Genomic DNA, 17220 nt, shown 5'->3' on the forward strand with positions numbered 1-17220 from the left:
ATCCAAGCAGAGGTTTTGGTTAAGAGGACAAGGAGTGGCCGCGATTTTAAACATTTTTCCCTCCCATCACCTCTGTGACAGAACTAAACGCTTCAAGGAGAAACGTTTAAAATCATGGCCCACTCCTAGCCCTCTCAACCGAAATTTCTGCTTGGAGAATACCTTTACGGTGCCTCATGAGTATGTTGTAAGAGGAAAACCATTCTTACCATTGCAATTGCCTTATACATTATTATCTAAGTGACTACACAGGGAAATCTTGGTAGAAATGTGTTTTGTTTGTACAAATCTGCAATTTCAGTACGTTTTGTTTTGATATTGTTGATACAGATTCCAGATGAGCTGAAACGCTGTAAAAACCATGATCTGTAAGGCCTCAGAAAATTAATGTTGTGTTTTTACAATTTCAGCCCTGAAAGATTGTGGATAGGTAGGATTCAGCCTAAGTGATCCAACGAATACAGATTAACAATTTAAAAGTGGAATGCATCAGAACACTGGTGTTTTGAACATCATATTGTAATCATAAAGATATACATTGTACAACCACAAGTATATTGGCAAGCTGAACAAAAAAATACCAAGTTAACTCCACATTCTTTAATCGACTATTCAAAGCCTTAATAACCTTTGCCTTAATCTGCAAGAAAATTTATTTGCAAGACCTTTTGCAATTCTATAACTCAGATGTCAGATCGAAACTTTATGTCACATGCCAGCGGTCAACCCAAAAAAGGCTAGGGTTTGCAGGTCTCTGCGAGGGTCAGTCAGGTGGGCCGGAAACACTTTATCCTGGGCTTAATATGATGCAACATATATTTGGTTGACGGTACTCTTTCGTGACAGCTTATGTAAAAGATGAATGTAGCTATTGACTTGTAATGAAAAATGGCCTTGCCACATGTACGCTGAGTTTATCAATGGACTTCCATAATGAAAAGATGCAATGAAAGAAACGGTCTTCCTATGTTTGTTGTATTGATTTCTGCTGTCCTTTCAATAAGGTCATTCTCTTGTATTGGTAACCCATCTGTTTCCTCTCTGTGAAAGAAAGGACATGTTGACTTCCATGATTTATTTTACCATATTTATTTTGATATACAATGAATGATTCTTTTTGTTCCCCCAAGAAAGCAATTTTAATGCAATATTTTAGAGTACCGGTAGTCATTTTAGGGAAGGAAAGAATAGAATATATTTAGCAAATACGATTTATACACATTGTGTTCCTGATTTTCCTGAACATCTACAGCATTTTGTAACCCAGAGGGTAAATCCTCACTGTCAGATATTTGTCCTGTGATTGGATGAAGGCTTAAAATATAAATGAAGAAATAAAGACAGAAAATGTTTATGAGCCGTTTTGATACATTTATTTGTAATGTTTGGCAAAATGAAATTCTTGTTGAAATCATAAATTATCTTAAACACCTGTAGCCTGGGTGCCATCCTATTTCTACCAGGGCCCCTACACTCGCTGGAGTAGCTGGTGTAAGAGCCCCGGTAGACATAGGATGGCACCCAGGCTAAAACACCTGATCCTTTCTGGTCAACCCAAGATAAGTCTCTTTTTGACAGAAGTCTATTTGAGCAATTGCATTAAATTTAAACATATGAATAATACACTAACTACAAGCCTAATGCTGCTTCCTTTTAAATGTACAAACTACTGTCCCCCTAGATCCTCTCTGATAGCCAAATAGCAGCCTTACACCCTCCTTTGATCACATTAGTCAGTGTCTGATATGCAGGGGCAGCTTCTGCATCATGTTCCAGCCCCATGTCGTGATGTTCCAATTCCTCGTCCCGAAACTTCTTGATGACTTCTAAGAGTTCCTTGTGTTTCTCTGGGTCATCCTCGACTAGAGCCCTGATCTGGCTGTTGTAGTGTTCCACTATGCTGTCCTCCACAGCTACGGTACACGCCATGGCTCCTTCCTTACCCAACATGGCAGTGCCAGCACCTGTGATTGGTCAAAAACATTTTGAATGAGCAGGTTTTATAGCTCACGAGTCTCCGCAAATATATCATAGCTCACGAGTCTCCTCTCCGCAAATTATTTGCGGAGAGGAGACTTGGGAGCTATAATAGGCTAGAAATTATTACAGACACACACAAACAAACAGAAAATAGAGTCAATTCCATGTCACCGAGAGGGTTTTCAGATGATATTGCTAATAAGTTGGAACAATTTTAGAGCAAAGACTATTTCAGTCAAAATAATTCCAGACTGTTCAAACAATTAGAAATGAAGGTTTGAACATGTTTGAACTCATCTTTATGTTTTGGAAATATTTTGAAAGTATTTGCATAAATATCTCTTTATTTAGAACAATTTTTAAACATCTGTGTGATTGTTTCACTGTTGGAACATGTTCCAACATTTTGCATCATTCTCAAAATGGTAGATTTGGGTTATTGCCCCCATAAAAGTAGGTGCTAATCACGCTCTATTGTCTGCCTCTGTATATTTTTAGATTTCACGTCTGGACACTGGCAACTCTTTTGTCTTGAGGTGTCTATGCAGGGCACCTAGGCTTAATCCCCTATACTTTGAAGGGATGTGTGAATTGGCCTGTTCCCAGCCCACTGACCCAGTTATATCATATTTGTAGAATGTTGGAACATGTTCAAACAAATGATCAATCTATGTTGCAACAGTTTAGAAACTAATACAAATAATGTGTTCAATGTTGGAAATTTGTTTAACCTGTTGGAACACAGCAGAAAATATTTAGAACATCAAATAAATGTTGGAAATTGTTCTTAACAGTTACTTATCTCACATAGATTGTTACAAAGTTTTTGTAAATGTTAGAACAAAAGGCAACAAACACCCTCTCGGTAATGTGGAATTGACTCTAATACCTCTGTTTTTACATAGGTACCAACAGCAACAATAGGTGTCGTACCAAGTACAAACCCTGCTACATTCCATATGGGTAACAGCACAGTTGGCCTGACTCGGTGCTGGGGTATCAGCTCCTCGAACTTGGCCATGTGTTCCTTCTCCTGGTCCCACATACGCTGGATCACCCTCCCAACCTGGGACAAACATGAAAGAGATACATGGATAAGAAAAATGTACAATGAACCTCGTGGTGGAAAGCAGGTCATGTGGATAGGGTTGTTGGCATAGAATCTACAGGTTCTGGGTTTGAATTCTTAGCAGGCATCAATGTTGAGCACTTCACACCTATATCCTCACTCTACTCAAATGAAAATAAGTACCTACCTTTGGTTAGGGACATCGTCTCAGATGGGATGTAAAGCTTGAGGTCCCATGTTTGAGGATAGCCATACCTCAAGCATGTTAAAAATCCCAACACCTTTATCGAAAGGAGTAGGGTCTGTCCCAGTATGAGTGGACCAAACCTTACACAAAATTGGTGTGTTACGCCTGGAGGCAGTTAACTGGTTATGTGAAACAAACTATTTTGACCTCATATCTGACTCCCAGTTCCTGTCAGTCTGTGGTTACACCATTTTTCACTTCACTTCCTGCCACTCTACTAGTACTGTATTCAAATTACTATGGACATGCAAGCAACACACAAACATACAAACACACACAAAAAATCAGCGTCCCACCTCTGTGTTGCCCAGTACTGCCATCTGCCCGCGGTAGATGTAGTTCGCTCCCACCTCTCCGGCGTGGTCCACACGGATGAACCTGTCCACCATCTGCTTCGACTCTGTGCTCATGGCTCGTCGCAGAACCACTCTCCCAAGTCCCGCCATTACGTCCCGGGTTTGCCTGTGTGCCTGGTACTCAGTGGTAGTTGTAGGACTAGTGCATGGATGTTCTGAGGCAAGATAGCAGCAACAGTGTATCTGCAATGAGATTTTGGATGTTTTTGAGCTGTGTGGTATGTGTACGTAGCTTCTATTACAAAACTAGAGGTTATGAAACTGCAGCCCAAAATATATTGACTTCCAGCCAACGGTGATGTAACCTTACAGCAAAATATTATGCAAGAAAAACGTCGTCTGCTAAAATCAACCGTACAATATACTTAGACTTAAAGGGCGTTAGTAAATTCACACTAAAGTAGATCACATCCAATATGATGGACCAATGTTATCCATATCTGTGATTATGAATATCATTATGAAATATGTAAATACAGGGAGCTAGGGGCGCCAGCAAAACGTTGACCCCAATATGAAAAATCAGTATCAGTATGCCCCCCTCCCCCAACTAGTGTTACACAACATTTTCATAACAAATATCAACGTCAGTCAGCATTTAAAAGGATTTTGACTACTGGCTTATTCAGTCAAATAGCCTATTCTTTCTTCATGAATGACATGGAACAAAAAATTAACTCACCAATGGAATAAAAGCTCGAAATTCAGCTGTTTTATTGTGACCAACTTTGGATTGAAGGACGATATTTGGGTTGGGAGAATACACTCGTTTATGGGGTGAAATACCTGGAAAAATTACGTCTTTGTGATTCTTTTTAACAATGTTGTGACCAAAATGTAACCATAGGTAGCATATCTACTTTATTTTATTAAATGATCAATTAAACATATAGTATGATAATTCTCATTGTTTCTTTTCATATACTATAGATTCATGTCCTTCCCTATGTAAACATTTGTACCTTTCCATTATGATTTCCGGTCACCTCTAGTGACCCAATCTACACTTCCGGGAAGCCTACTGCGCATGCGGTCTAGGGAAAAATCGGGAAAAGATGGCGGGTTTGGTCACGTTTGGGAAGGTACTTTGCGGAAATTCAGGTGATTTTCTCAATATTTCATGCAATATTTTAATCCACACTATTCGCGAATGATGTAGAAGCTTTAGACGATCAAGAAGTGTAAGTGTCAGACCAGCTGAATTTTTTGTTTTCAAAATAAGCCCGCTGTTTTCAACCTCACGTGGCCTAAATTTTGCAAGGCCATGCTCGCAGTACACGGCATAATTTTGTGTGACACTGTCATTGATTTTTGTATAATGTCCTTGATTGTATAAGTTGTTAGCCGGTTATTGATCATTTGAAATTAAAATGAAGAAAAGAAAATATGGTTGAGAAGTTTGAGGCACACCAGTATGTTTTTTTTTTGTATGTGTCAGGCCAACGTCTAGCCATAGCAACATGACCTTTGCAAACCAAATGAAAATTGTCATCATGATAAAAGTGTAATTGATAACCTAATATCGATACTAGAATTGCATACTTACTTACAATCCTGATATAAATTGTTGCTTACACTACTTCCTGTATTGATATGTTTTTTAAAACATTTTTTCAGCTCTGAAAAGTTCCATATCAAGACTTTGTACAGAGCGTGCAACAGTAAGTCACTGACTTTAATATATAGCTTATTAATAAATTCTGCAACTATTGTTTTATTGATCACCAACTGTTTCACAGTGTGTTGTATTTCATTTAGGAGATAATCGTCAGTTTGTGTTGCCTGTGTAACGAGCAAAGTCGTTATATCGAACGGGACCGGCCGTTCGAACATAGAATGGCCGATCCCGTTCTCTCATTTGAATAAAGCAGTTGTTTGCGAGAAATCATCAAGTGCAGTTGTCTGTGCATATTCTCCGACTTCTCACACCTGAACGCCTAGGCTGGATGTACATATTTATGATATCCTTTGATATCCGATATCTCTAGCTAATGCTGTAAATATACTGTAGGAAGGAGTGGCCACAGCAAGTACATCTCATGGCTGCACATGCATTGATTTTCGTCTGATTTCAAGAAATAAAAAACAACTCTGTTCCCCTCCGGTAATGCCAACATTGGAAGATGATACAAAAAATGAGAAAGAAATAAGTCATAAAATTCTGTTTTATGGCAAAACGTCCAAAATGCTGTGACACTAAGCAGGTCGCCTTGAGTGTAGTTGTCATGATACCACACTAGTTCTGCTTGTCTTGAAATAGATGAATGCAGGAATAAATGGCTTGTTGGCTATCATTTGCAGGCATGGCTGCTTCCGACCAGACTGTCCCAGCTCTCGGCCAGAACAATGGCAGCAGAGGCCAAGAAGTTTGTCCGAGACAAGCCGCATCTTAACATCGGTACCATCGGCCACGTAGATCACGGCAAGACCACTCTGACTGCTGCCATTACCAAAGGTATGGGGGACACATTTAAGCAGTGGTAGGAAAATTAACATAACCATAGTGATAGTCTTTTTGAGGCCCTAGGGGCAGTGGGTTTGAGATCACTTTTGCATTATGTGTTATTAAAGGGAGAAAAGAAAAAGAAGGAATGCAAAAGCAATCATTTTGGCCTTATATTCAATAATCAATTTGACATTGTGACAATGGTTCGTTGAAATTTGTTACCAAAAAAAAAAGATTGTCCACTTAAAAGTTTCAAACAATGATTTTTGCCTTGTATCCTGCAGTGCTGGCTGCCCAAGGTGGAGCGGAGTACAGGAAGTACGATGAGATCGACCGTGCTCCGGAGGAGAAGGCACGCGGCATCACCATTAACCAGACCCACGTGGAGTACACCACGGAGAACAGGCACTACGGACACGTGGACTGTCCAGGGCACGCTGATTACATCAAGGTAGGGACTTTTATCTAACCCATGCTATACATACATACATACATAATCTTTCTCTTTCACGAGTTGAAGCATCTGCAAAGTTTTGTTTCCAGTATTCTCTACCTATACCACTGAGAACGTGCAATGTTTGTAATGTATGTATTCCTTTAGTTAAAGTGAAATGCAAAGAGAAAGTGCAGAAACATTGTTTGATTAGCCAGCAAAGACAACATGATCAACAGTGTTTGTTTAACTTAAGTTCCACAGTGTAGGTCCCAAGCATGAGTTTTTTTATCATTTACAGTTTGTGCTGTTATAATCAATTCTACAATAGGAAAATCAAGAAGACTGTTGACTATAGAAAAATTTAAAATGGTCAAATAGAGGATCCAATTTGACATAGACATATAGTGATAGGAAATTAGATTAAGAGACCTCTAAACTAAAGTTTGATTTTTAACAGCACTCCAGTGTACTCTTTTTTTTTTAAACATGTGTTTCTTCATTGTTGTCTTCAAGAAAAATATTGACAGTTTTTGTATCGTCTTAGCTTTTTCCATAATGTTTTATGTGTGCGTCACGACACCAGCAATAGCTGCCTGTGACCCTCATGTATTGTACTGTCGCAATATTAATAAAAGAAAATCAAACTTTGCACATTTCTGTTGTAGAACATGATCACAGGTACAGCCCAGATGGACGGGGCTATCCTGGTGGTGGCTGGAACAGACGGGTGCATGCCTCAGACCAGGGAGCATCTACTGCTGGCCAAACAGGTACATATCTATATCTATAATTGTAGTGCATAACCCATAGACCATTGCATGACATTAGACACCTGATTTCTGTTTATTAGTAGGTCAAACTGCATAAGGTCTCACTTCAGAGTTTTTTTTATCATTCGCTGCCGATCTGACTCTTTATCAGAAAAACGTTAAGCTCTTCTGAAAACATCATTTTCTGGACAATTCAGTGTTCCCGTTGGGAAGCAGTGCCTTGCCACAGACCGACAGACTCAGATGACATTTTCTGTGGACATGTTATTTTTGATGAAAAAACATCATTAAGATCAATTTTTACTCAAATCAAAAACTGCTATTTTTGGGGCATCCTTCACCAGCCATTGGACACGAAAGTCGAATATTTTAATGACAGCGAGAAGCCATTTTGTCTTTGTAGTAGATTTTCACAATCCCTGATGGCGCAAAATGCAACATAATCCCTGCTACATGTAACTACCAATGCAGGAGGGGTTTCCTGCTAATAAAACTGTCCCTCCCCCTCCCCAGATTGGTATCTCCCACATCGTTGTGTACGTGAACAAGGCGGATGTTGTAGACAGCGACACCCTGGAGCTTGTGGAGATGGAGATGAGGGAACTGCTGACAGAGTTTGGTTACCCCGGTGATGACGTTCCACTGATCGTTGGGTCTGCTCTGTACGCTCTTGAGGTGAGAAAACATCTTGTCTTGAGCTGTTTCTCAAGTTATGTATAGGAATTTTCTTAGAAACTTTGACATTTTGAAATCTTAAACTTTGATTTGTTTCATTGTTTCATTTTCAACCCATTTTGATCAATTTATGATGTAGTGCTGTGTGCCAGTACCCAGTTGCGGTACAGTAGCACAAAAAATCATTTAGGTACAGGTCCAAAATACTGGAATATACATCCATGTATATGTACCGGAGCTAGATATATGTTTTTTGAATTTATTTTGTCACTAAAATGTGTTATTTGTACCACAAAAATGAAAACTTAGCACTGGAAAAAGATGAAAATAGTGTATGGTCGTTGAAATCTTTGATGCAATATCCTTTCTAAAGCATGCATAAGACACCTGATGTTACATGTATAGTATAATGCATTATTATTTTTGTACAGGGTAAAGACTCAGAGCTAGGAGAGGCATCCATCCATAAGCTGTTGGAAGCAGTGGACAACTACCTGCCTCTCCCCCAACGTGACCTGGACAAACCCTTCATGATGCCAGTCGAGATGGTCCACTCTATCTCAGGTACATGTTCAGCTAGTTCAAAAACACTCAGCATAAGGCCACACCAATTTAATTTCTAGGTTAACGGATTTTAAAAAAAATGCTAGATTGGAAAATGAACATGAAAATAGAATCGCAGAGGAAAGTTTGTACTTTGGTGCACACAGTTTCAGGGAGTGAACAGGGTCAGGTGCAAGTTTTCACCCCAGCCTTCTGTTTTAAGGTTGTCAAGGCGGCTGATTTTCTCTCTCTAAGCGCTAAAAAAGTAATATATATCGTGGCGCTTATTCTTCTAGTATATATTTCTGACCATTAAAGGTCCATAAATCTTCCTATTAATTATCTAGAAAAACGCGGAAATGTTTGTCCCAGGCGCTCCCACAGGGGCGCAGCCGCTTTGCTGGAAGCGTTATGCGCATGCGCACTCGCGCCGTGGAGAGAGAGAGAGAGCGTGGCGGCCATGTTTTCTCATGCTGTACACAAGTTACGGCCCGACTCGACGCGATTTTGACCGGAAAAACTGATTTTATAGCGTTGGTACGTATGCATAAACATCTTCAGAGGATACACTACCCTATCGAAATATTATTTTTGGTCTTGTATCTCGTAAAGTCAGCCAATTTGACCCTTCGTCGGGCTCGTGCCTGTACACTTCTTTGTTATGATTTGCGACGGGGGACGGGGTTACTGTATACTGAGTAGAGTAGAGTCTTCGGTAACGTACAAGCAATGTGTTCTCTACAAGAATGTACCTACTTGCCACAACTCAGCGGGACACTAGCCGATCTAGTCCGCAGTCTAAAGCCGGTACGCCGTTTACCTGTGCCGCCAGTGTTGTCATATCGGCCTCTAAGGGAGGGGCCACGTTGGGTGGGCGGCATGAAAGCTTGATTCTCCCGACTGAAATTCCGCTGGTAGGGCCGCTAAGATAGGTCAACTTCTTTACGTACTACAGTGCAAACTGGAACTTGTGTGTTCTCTACTACGAGTATGTCCTAAAAAATCTGTTTTTTTTATTTTTATTGTAAAGGTATACGGAGTCAAAGCAGTCAACCTGGCCATGGAGTCGAAGTAAGACGCTGGCCAACCTTGCAAAGAGAACACTGACGAGACTGGGACTAGATCTAGAGTAAAGACAGTAGAAATAAAAAAATTATGCTGTTTTAGACTATGCAACCATGGAAGTTTGACAGTTGTGATGATTAGTAATGATAATAATAACCTTTATTGTACATATTGGCATGGCCTGGCCAGCCAGCAATTATTCCCCCCCCCCATGGCATCACTTTCCAAACACTGAAACAGTAATATAAAAATAAAGGAACTTATCTTTATATGCTATGCTATGTTGTGCTGTATTGCAGTCATTTGTACCACGATGCATATATTGTAGGGGTAAGTACCGGTGAAAAAAATTCAAGTCCAGCTTTTTTTGGGTTTTATCGTGCAGAATAGGGTACTATATCATATTTTGAGGGCGAGACACAAGTGATGGGGATTTTTTTGTTCCAACATGAAAACAAGCTGACTATGTTCACACTCTAGGGGTAACCTGATTTGCAGTTTGGATATCATTTTTGGTTTCAAGTGTAAATTTACATGAATGCTTCAAGTGTGTGTGTGTGTGTGTGTCAGATCACATGAAGGATATAATTTTAGGTTCAGCCATAGTTGACACTTTAATACCACACTCGCCTTGCTGTCTGAAGACTCAGTTTCAGTGTTTCTAGGTATAATCTACACCTATCTAGAGAGCAACGTCAATTAGCTAAATTTGTTCTGTTTTGGCTGTTTGGGTGATATGTGCGGTTCGGCGGATACCGAGACTTAATTTAAACCTAATTAAAAATCAATAATTTCACTATGAATATAGTTTATTACAATATTTTCGTTGGCGCCAGCGCCAGTTTGTAGCTTTTATCATTATCCGTCAAAAAAATGAAGTTTTGTGTTGTTGGGAATTTCCAAAGTTCTGTATTTTTTCTTCGAAAATATTTATGACAAGGGCAATAAAACATGATGACGTCATCCATATGGTTCCAAAAACTATATTTGGAATCCTTATGTTCTTTGCTACCAATACTCAGTACAAAATAATTTTTCTCTCACTTCTTTACTGGTAAAATAGTACAAAGTCAATTTCACTGGATTAGCCGCCCTGCAAACCTTAATGATGTCCTCATGCTAGAATGAAAAAAAAAAGATTAACCAAGAAATGAAATTGGTGTGGCCTTAAAAGATCATTGTGGATGTTCTTTAACTCCATACATGTACACAAATACATGACTGTTCATCCCATGGAATCATAAGGAAAAGGATACATTGCATTCTGTGATCAGACAAGGAATTTCTTTCAATTTGAGGAGAATGTTTTATATAGAACTAAGGATTTTTCTCTTCCAATGTTTTCTAAAACATTTCCTTTGTGAAACAAAAGAATTGAAAAATTATTTCAAAATATATAAATGAAGAACATGTACCTGAGTACCTCACAATTATATTGCCTACCTACAAATCATAGAAGGCTGCATTTACTTCATTTCATAGTTTTATGTTGATTTGATGAAGTTAATTGTTCTTCACCCCAGGTCGTGGCACAGTGGTGACCGGTACCTTGATCCGTGGGACCATCCACAAGGGAGACCCCGCCCTCATCATTGGATACGGCGTCAACGTAAAGACTGTCATCACAGGTAAGGTCTTACACTTATACACTTGCACTGTAGTGGGAAGATAGTCTTTAGAGTTAAAAATTTTATCTATCTGTCCGTTATACCCTGGTCACACAGTCAACAAGCTTTGATCTTATTGATCGCGAGTGGGTCACTCGATTTTAACTCGATCACATTGGGCTTAATGGAAAGTGATCTCAAAAAATTACCTCAAAAATAGTGCGATAATCGAGTGTGGGTGACGGGCATTAGGGGCTAATGAATTTTAAATCATAAACTCTTCAAATTTCTAAGGATCCTTGAACCCATATTTATTGAGATTTGTACACCCTCCTCTCCTGTAGGTATTGAGATGTTCCACCAGCAGTTGGACAGATCTGAGGCAGGGGACAGTCTGGGTGCCCTGGTGAGGGGGGTGAAGAAGGGGGATGTGCGCAGGGGAACCATGCTGTGTAAACCTGGCTCAGTCGCACCACAGGAGAAGGTCCAGGCTCAGGTAGGAACCTGTTATCTGTACTGTTAGTGTTACAGTCTGGGTGCACTGGTGAGGGGGGTGAAGAAGGGGGATGTCCGCAGGGGAACCATGCTGTGTAAACCTGGCTCAGTCGCACCACAGGAGAAGGTCCATGGGACTGTCCTGGGAGAGAGGGACTGTCGTGGGACAGAGGGACTAGTGGGACAGAGGGACTGTCATGGGGCAGAGGGACTTGTGGGAAACAGAGGGACTGTCGTGGGACAGAGGGACTGTCATGGGGCAGAGGGACTGTTGTGGGACAGAAGGACTGTCGTGGGACAGAGGGACTGTCATGGGGCAGAGGGACTGTCGTGGGACAGAGGGACTGTCGTCGGAGACAGAGGGACTGTCGTGGGACAGGAACAAGGCCTTGAACAGCCCTGCCTTACATACAACATTGTTGATATCTTGTGATTCTTTCCTTTGCAGGTTTACATCCTGACTAAGGAGGAGGGCGGCCGTCGCACACCGTTCACCAACACCTACACCCCCGTCATGTTCTCCCACACGTGGAACATGGCATGTCGAGTCTCACTGCCTGAGGGAAAGGTAAGGGAGGATTGTTATGTGTACTTTATCTTATAGTTGTAGCATGTTTTCTGGCACCCAAAAGATGAATGACATTAGATCACCTTTTTTACAGGAAGTTGACTCTGCAGAATTAGAAAGCCAATAACCAGAATTACAAATAGAAATAGCCAGTAACAGAGTTAGAAAGCCAATAACCTATTTCAAAGAAGGGGTTCTGTGCCCCCATTGTCTTACTACCTGTATGCGACACCTTACCCAGGGAGCACATAATTCTGATTGACCTGGGACGCTACTTCGTCACATGTGACCACAGTCTTCAACTGTGACCTGACAGTAATTTGAAGCCTGAAATTGCAAATTTTTGAAAATTTAAAAGAATTTGAAACTTCAGTCTACAAATTGGTGCCACTTTGCGAATGCCTTTTGCAATTTTTTGCAATTTGGTGCTGTCCAGTTAGATACCCTCTTTAGTCAAAGGGAAATCAATTCCATGTTGATAATTGTTGTGGACAGCCTCAAGTCAGCCATACACACTTATGCCACATGTTCAGAAAAGATGCTGTAGCCACATAGTTTCTGTTTAGAAGCTTTAGTCAAGCCTACAATCAGACATGTTTCGCTGTGGCCTGGCTTCTTCAATAGTAGGGCTCGAATGAGCTTTTATAGGCCAGGTGCAAAGTGCCCTAGGTGGAAATCCATTCCATGTTGTTTATCCCCTAGGAACTGGTGATGCCTGGTGAGGACACGTCGCTGTCCTTGGTGCTGAGAACTCCGATGGTGATGGAACCGGGACAGAGATTCACGTTACGCGACGGGAACCACACCATCGGCACCGGCGTCGTCACTAAGATCCTGCCGCCTCCAACACCAGAAGAGAAATTCACCGGAAACTAATGCGATTAAAGTTTCAGTAGTTGTGATCAGATAATTCCTGTAGCCAAGCAGTGTACATATGAAGTATGTCAGGTTTTTTTTCCAGTTCTTACAAATCACATGCATAAACAAATATTGCGTTCAACATAAAAGACATTGCAAAGAAAATGGTTCAGGCAAAAATCATTATTTTGTCCAGTTATTGTATTACAACGAAAATGATGCAAAATAATGTCGATATGTAGTAAAAGTAAGTACAAAAACTTGGAAGTCATATCTATAACTATATGCGTATTCAGTCATTTTGCTCAAGACAATAACAGGAGGTAGAAGGCATGCAGCATTAATGTTTTTGGACTTGAGATTGCAACCTCTAGTCACATTGCGACTTTCCTTAGTATTATAATGAAAATGCACACTTACTTCTGGTGAAGTATTGGCTTTATTTCTGAAGGGTTTAAACAAAGAAGACCCTCTATTCGCTAATATACGGAAAGGTACGCCTGGGTATATTAAAATGATTACACTTTTGTAAGAACAAGGAAGACCATTCAGAGAAAGAATATTATATAGTATAAACTGTTAGCACAATAGACAACTTACATCTGTTTAGAACAGTCTGATTATATACAGATGCTGAACCTGTGGATAATAAACTTGTTTGTTGGTGGTTAATATTTTTGTCCAAGTGTATCTGCATCTTATCCTAAGGAAAGTGCAAGTGTAACTTGTGGGTTATGAAATGGTGGTTTGTAGGTTGATTGTAGGGATGTGCATGTGTACCTAAATGTAACATCAGGTACAGCTATCGGTACAGAGGTTTAGGTACATTTCCAGACTGGTACCTGTACAATTTAACATAGAAACCTGTGGTCTTCAATATTAATGACGGAAACATGTTGGGAGTAAACAGTTAACAGATTGTTTATTTGGACTTCAGGTATCTTATGCAGAGAGCCCATGCTTTCAAGAAAATTACACATCAAAAATGGTGTTGATTTCAACGTCCATGCAGTGTTTTCAAACTTTTGCAGTACTAAACTTTCATCTTTGTGGTAGGAATAACAAATTTTTAGTAACAAAAAATGTTAATAGCACTAATAAAAGTTAATAGCACAAATAAGTGACACATCATTGTGTATCAAGATCAATGGCTATAAATACATATCTCAATGCAAGGTATGTGCAAAGCTTGCAAACAGCAATTATGTGTGCCTTGCTAATGACACTAACGTTGGTTACGCCTTTGCAACATAAACATATATGACATCATCTAGTGCCCCACCTAACTCACAAATTCAGCATTACGCCACCCTAAAACTACGTATACAAGCCATATTGTTATTGAAATATTATTGTAAAGACGTGAAGTAGTCAGGACAGATAACGAAATAAAAAGGATAACGACGATAATGAATGAAGACCTTTATTGTACATATATTCCTACTGGGTCAAGTACAGGTCACAATAAAAGAATAGATAGCAGACACATGTATACAGTATATTGTCAAGCTAACACGAGTACTTTAATCAACTAGTAAGTGAATGTGACGGCTTGCTTCTTTGTGATGGTGTAAATGGGAGCAGGTATGTCTCATAATCAAAGATTTGTCTAAGATCATGAGAAATATGAACTTGTATTACTGATAGGTGTATGAAGTAGAGAAACAGAGTGCATCAGCCTATAAAGTTAAGCTCTCTCTTTATTGTAAAGTGTACATTCTACAAAATGTTGTTTATCTTCGATTCTATTTAGATTGCACTATCGTCATATATTATGAGTAAGCCGCATGACACATTGTCACTGGTGTCACGGCATTGGGTCATGGGACATTGCGTCGTCATGACAACAAGACGCCTGACGTGACCTCTGTGAGTCGATGTCTGGGCGGTCCCGACCCCACCCATGCAATTTCCAAATCCCTGGACAATACGCAGGTTTTCACATCGCCATCGAAGGCACAGAACAGACTATTTACCAGCCAAATACCCTCTGTCTTTCTCAAACATCTTGTGTGAAGATGCTTCAGGAAGATGTCTTAAGCTTGATACTCGTCATCAGGTGTATCTGAGACGTTACGTAGTGCCTTGAGGTGCTTAGAGCGCTGTGCAACAGCGGCTTCTTGCGCATACGTTAATCGTTTTACGTGTGCAGTTGTAACTCTCTACGGTAAGTGCAGCAAACAATTCTTGCGTCATATAGTCTTGACAAGATAGACTTCGTATGAAACGATATTTTATGAAAGGGATGAAGAATGCATACTCTTTGTTTTGATGAAAAATTTGTATGAAAACCTTATCTTTTGTGGTTGCTACGCTAAGCACTTGATATGTAGACTGTCCCTGGAGTAGTGCAATCGTCATTATTGCCATGTCACTTTCAATCCCTGATACATAAAAGCTTCTTTTCTGTAGAGAAATTAACACAATGTTATTTCATTTAGTTTGCAGGTTTTGCCCATGTCTTCTCTCGAAGAAGGATAAGGTCATAGCTGGTCATTACGAGAACGTCAGTTCCAATTTGCGTCAGGGAACGTTCAAGACGAGACGAAGCTCATATCTGTAAGTCTACGCCGTCACGCAAACTCATCGACTACAAGGTAATATTTTGTTGTAGTTGTTTGTTCCTTTTATGACTGTCTTGAAATGCAGTTTTATATATACTTGTAAATAATAACATCGTTTTGTTGACAAGGTTGACCTAGAATAATGGTACGGAATTGAAAGGGTATGTGAAATGTCACATGAGGATTCCTATACTGTCATATGAACATTAATAATTCAACAGTGTCGCAGTCCATTGTGAGCAATAAAGGACACAATTGTTAGGTTGTTTTTGTATCCAAGATGTAGTTTTCGAGTACAAACCTGCCCGACTTTTATTCGTGGTGGAAACAATCATATCCGCAAAACAGATACAAATACAGACAGATACATCTTCAGATACCTGCTGACGAAAGGATCGTCTTCTGTATTGTTCTTCAAGATCTACACTAGTATCTCCTAAGATAATTTTCTCTTTTTCTTACTACTGTATAATCTTCCTCACCAAACAATATTTCTACCTTTTTCTTGAAAGACATTTTGATATATGTTGATATAAAATCAATCAATAATTGAACGGGTTCTCAATTGTCATTCACTTGGTGGTTGGATATACAAAAGGACGCAAATTATTGCTATTAATGTCATTTTATAAGTGTGCCCACGGGGATACTGTTATTATGATTTGGTCACAAGGTTGCCCTAGTTTTCCGTCAGAAACCTATTGCTATTCTAAAAGTGCTAGAGGGCAACAACACTTTGACTGACGTACCTCCGCCTCATCCGTTATAATAACGAAACTATTTCGTTCACGACTGAAAAGTAACGTTCGAAACGTCCCTTTTGAGTCTCTAATGATGGCTATGAATAATAGAGTGCCTGTCCTTTGTCGGCGGTCCTCAGGTGAATCAGGTTGTTTTGTGGACGCACCCTCCCCATTCCACGGACAAAAGGACAGAAACATCATTGCTCATCATGGCTACTAAGCGGTTCAATATGTCTGAATCACCATAACCAAATATTCCAGATATACTATCAAGAAAGTATATTTGTAATTTGTATGTAGCTTGTTAATTTGTTCCACATAACACACCAGTTTTGTATAGTACTGTAGGTACATGTTGCGTAAGACTGGCCTGTAAGGTTTGATCCACTCACACCCGGAAAGTCCCCTACTCTTTTCTATAAGTGTAGTGTGTGCTCTAAGTGCTCATTTTCACCTGAGTTGAGTGAGGAAATGAGTGCATTGTGCCTTTCCCGAAGGGCACGATATTGGGGCCTGCTGAGGATTCGAACCCGGAACATTCAGATTCTAAGTTATTAATCATCATGCCACTGGTCTTGACATGTTTGTTTTTTATTCTGGGAACTCTAGATCTTAGTTCAAAATGAAAATGAATAGATAAAAAATAATCGTTCTAGAGGGGATGTGTTGTTTAAGTTTGTGATAAAACAATATCATGATATCACAAAAAAGGTAAATAATTTAAAACGATAATTACCTCGGAAAAGAAGTCGAACCCAATGAGTTGAAATTCAGAGTCAATATTTAAACTAGTCACAT

At 39.8% G+C, this 17220-nt stretch overlaps 2 protein-coding genes across 3 annotated transcripts; one reads left to right on the plus strand and one right to left on the minus strand.

The window, feature by feature from the left end:
* Window positions 1-1350: 1350 nt before the first annotated feature.
* Window positions 1351-4431, minus strand: LOC136438932 (5-demethoxyubiquinone hydroxylase, mitochondrial-like). Of its 2 annotated transcripts, none has more exons than XM_066433977.1 (4): window positions 4335-4431; window positions 3593-3807; window positions 2914-3046; window positions 1351-1964 (listed from the first exon to the last, which is right to left on the minus strand). In XM_066433977.1, exons 2-4 carry the CDS (start codon window positions 3740-3742, stop codon window positions 1678-1680), a joined length of 570 nt encoding a protein of 189 aa, XP_066290074.1. In that variant the 5' UTR covers window positions 3743-3807; window positions 4335-4431; the 3' UTR covers window positions 1351-1677. The 2 variants fall into 2 exon arrangements, with proteins under 2 accessions (XP_066290074.1, XP_066290067.1); XM_066433970.1 differs by having other exon boundaries at window positions 3593-3835.
* Window positions 4432-4638: 207 nt separating this feature from the next.
* LOC136438997 (elongation factor Tu, mitochondrial-like) lies at window positions 4639-13272 on the plus strand. The gene is made up of 11 exons (XM_066434094.1): window positions 4639-4753; window positions 5270-5313; window positions 5954-6107; window positions 6383-6549; window positions 7200-7304; window positions 7818-7979; window positions 8411-8543; window positions 11111-11215; window positions 11539-11690; window positions 12138-12257; window positions 12960-13272. Exons 1-11 carry the CDS (start codon window positions 4708-4710, stop codon window positions 13131-13133), a joined length of 1362 nt encoding a protein of 453 aa, XP_066290191.1. The 5' UTR covers window positions 4639-4707; the 3' UTR covers window positions 13134-13272.
* Window positions 13273-17220: the final 3948 nt, after the last annotated feature.

This window comes from Branchiostoma lanceolatum, chromosome 1 (genome assembly GCF_035083965.1).
Source record: "Branchiostoma lanceolatum isolate klBraLanc5 chromosome 1, klBraLanc5.hap2, whole genome shotgun sequence".
Taxonomy (NCBI): Eukaryota; Metazoa; Chordata; class Leptocardii; order Amphioxiformes; family Branchiostomatidae; genus Branchiostoma; species Branchiostoma lanceolatum.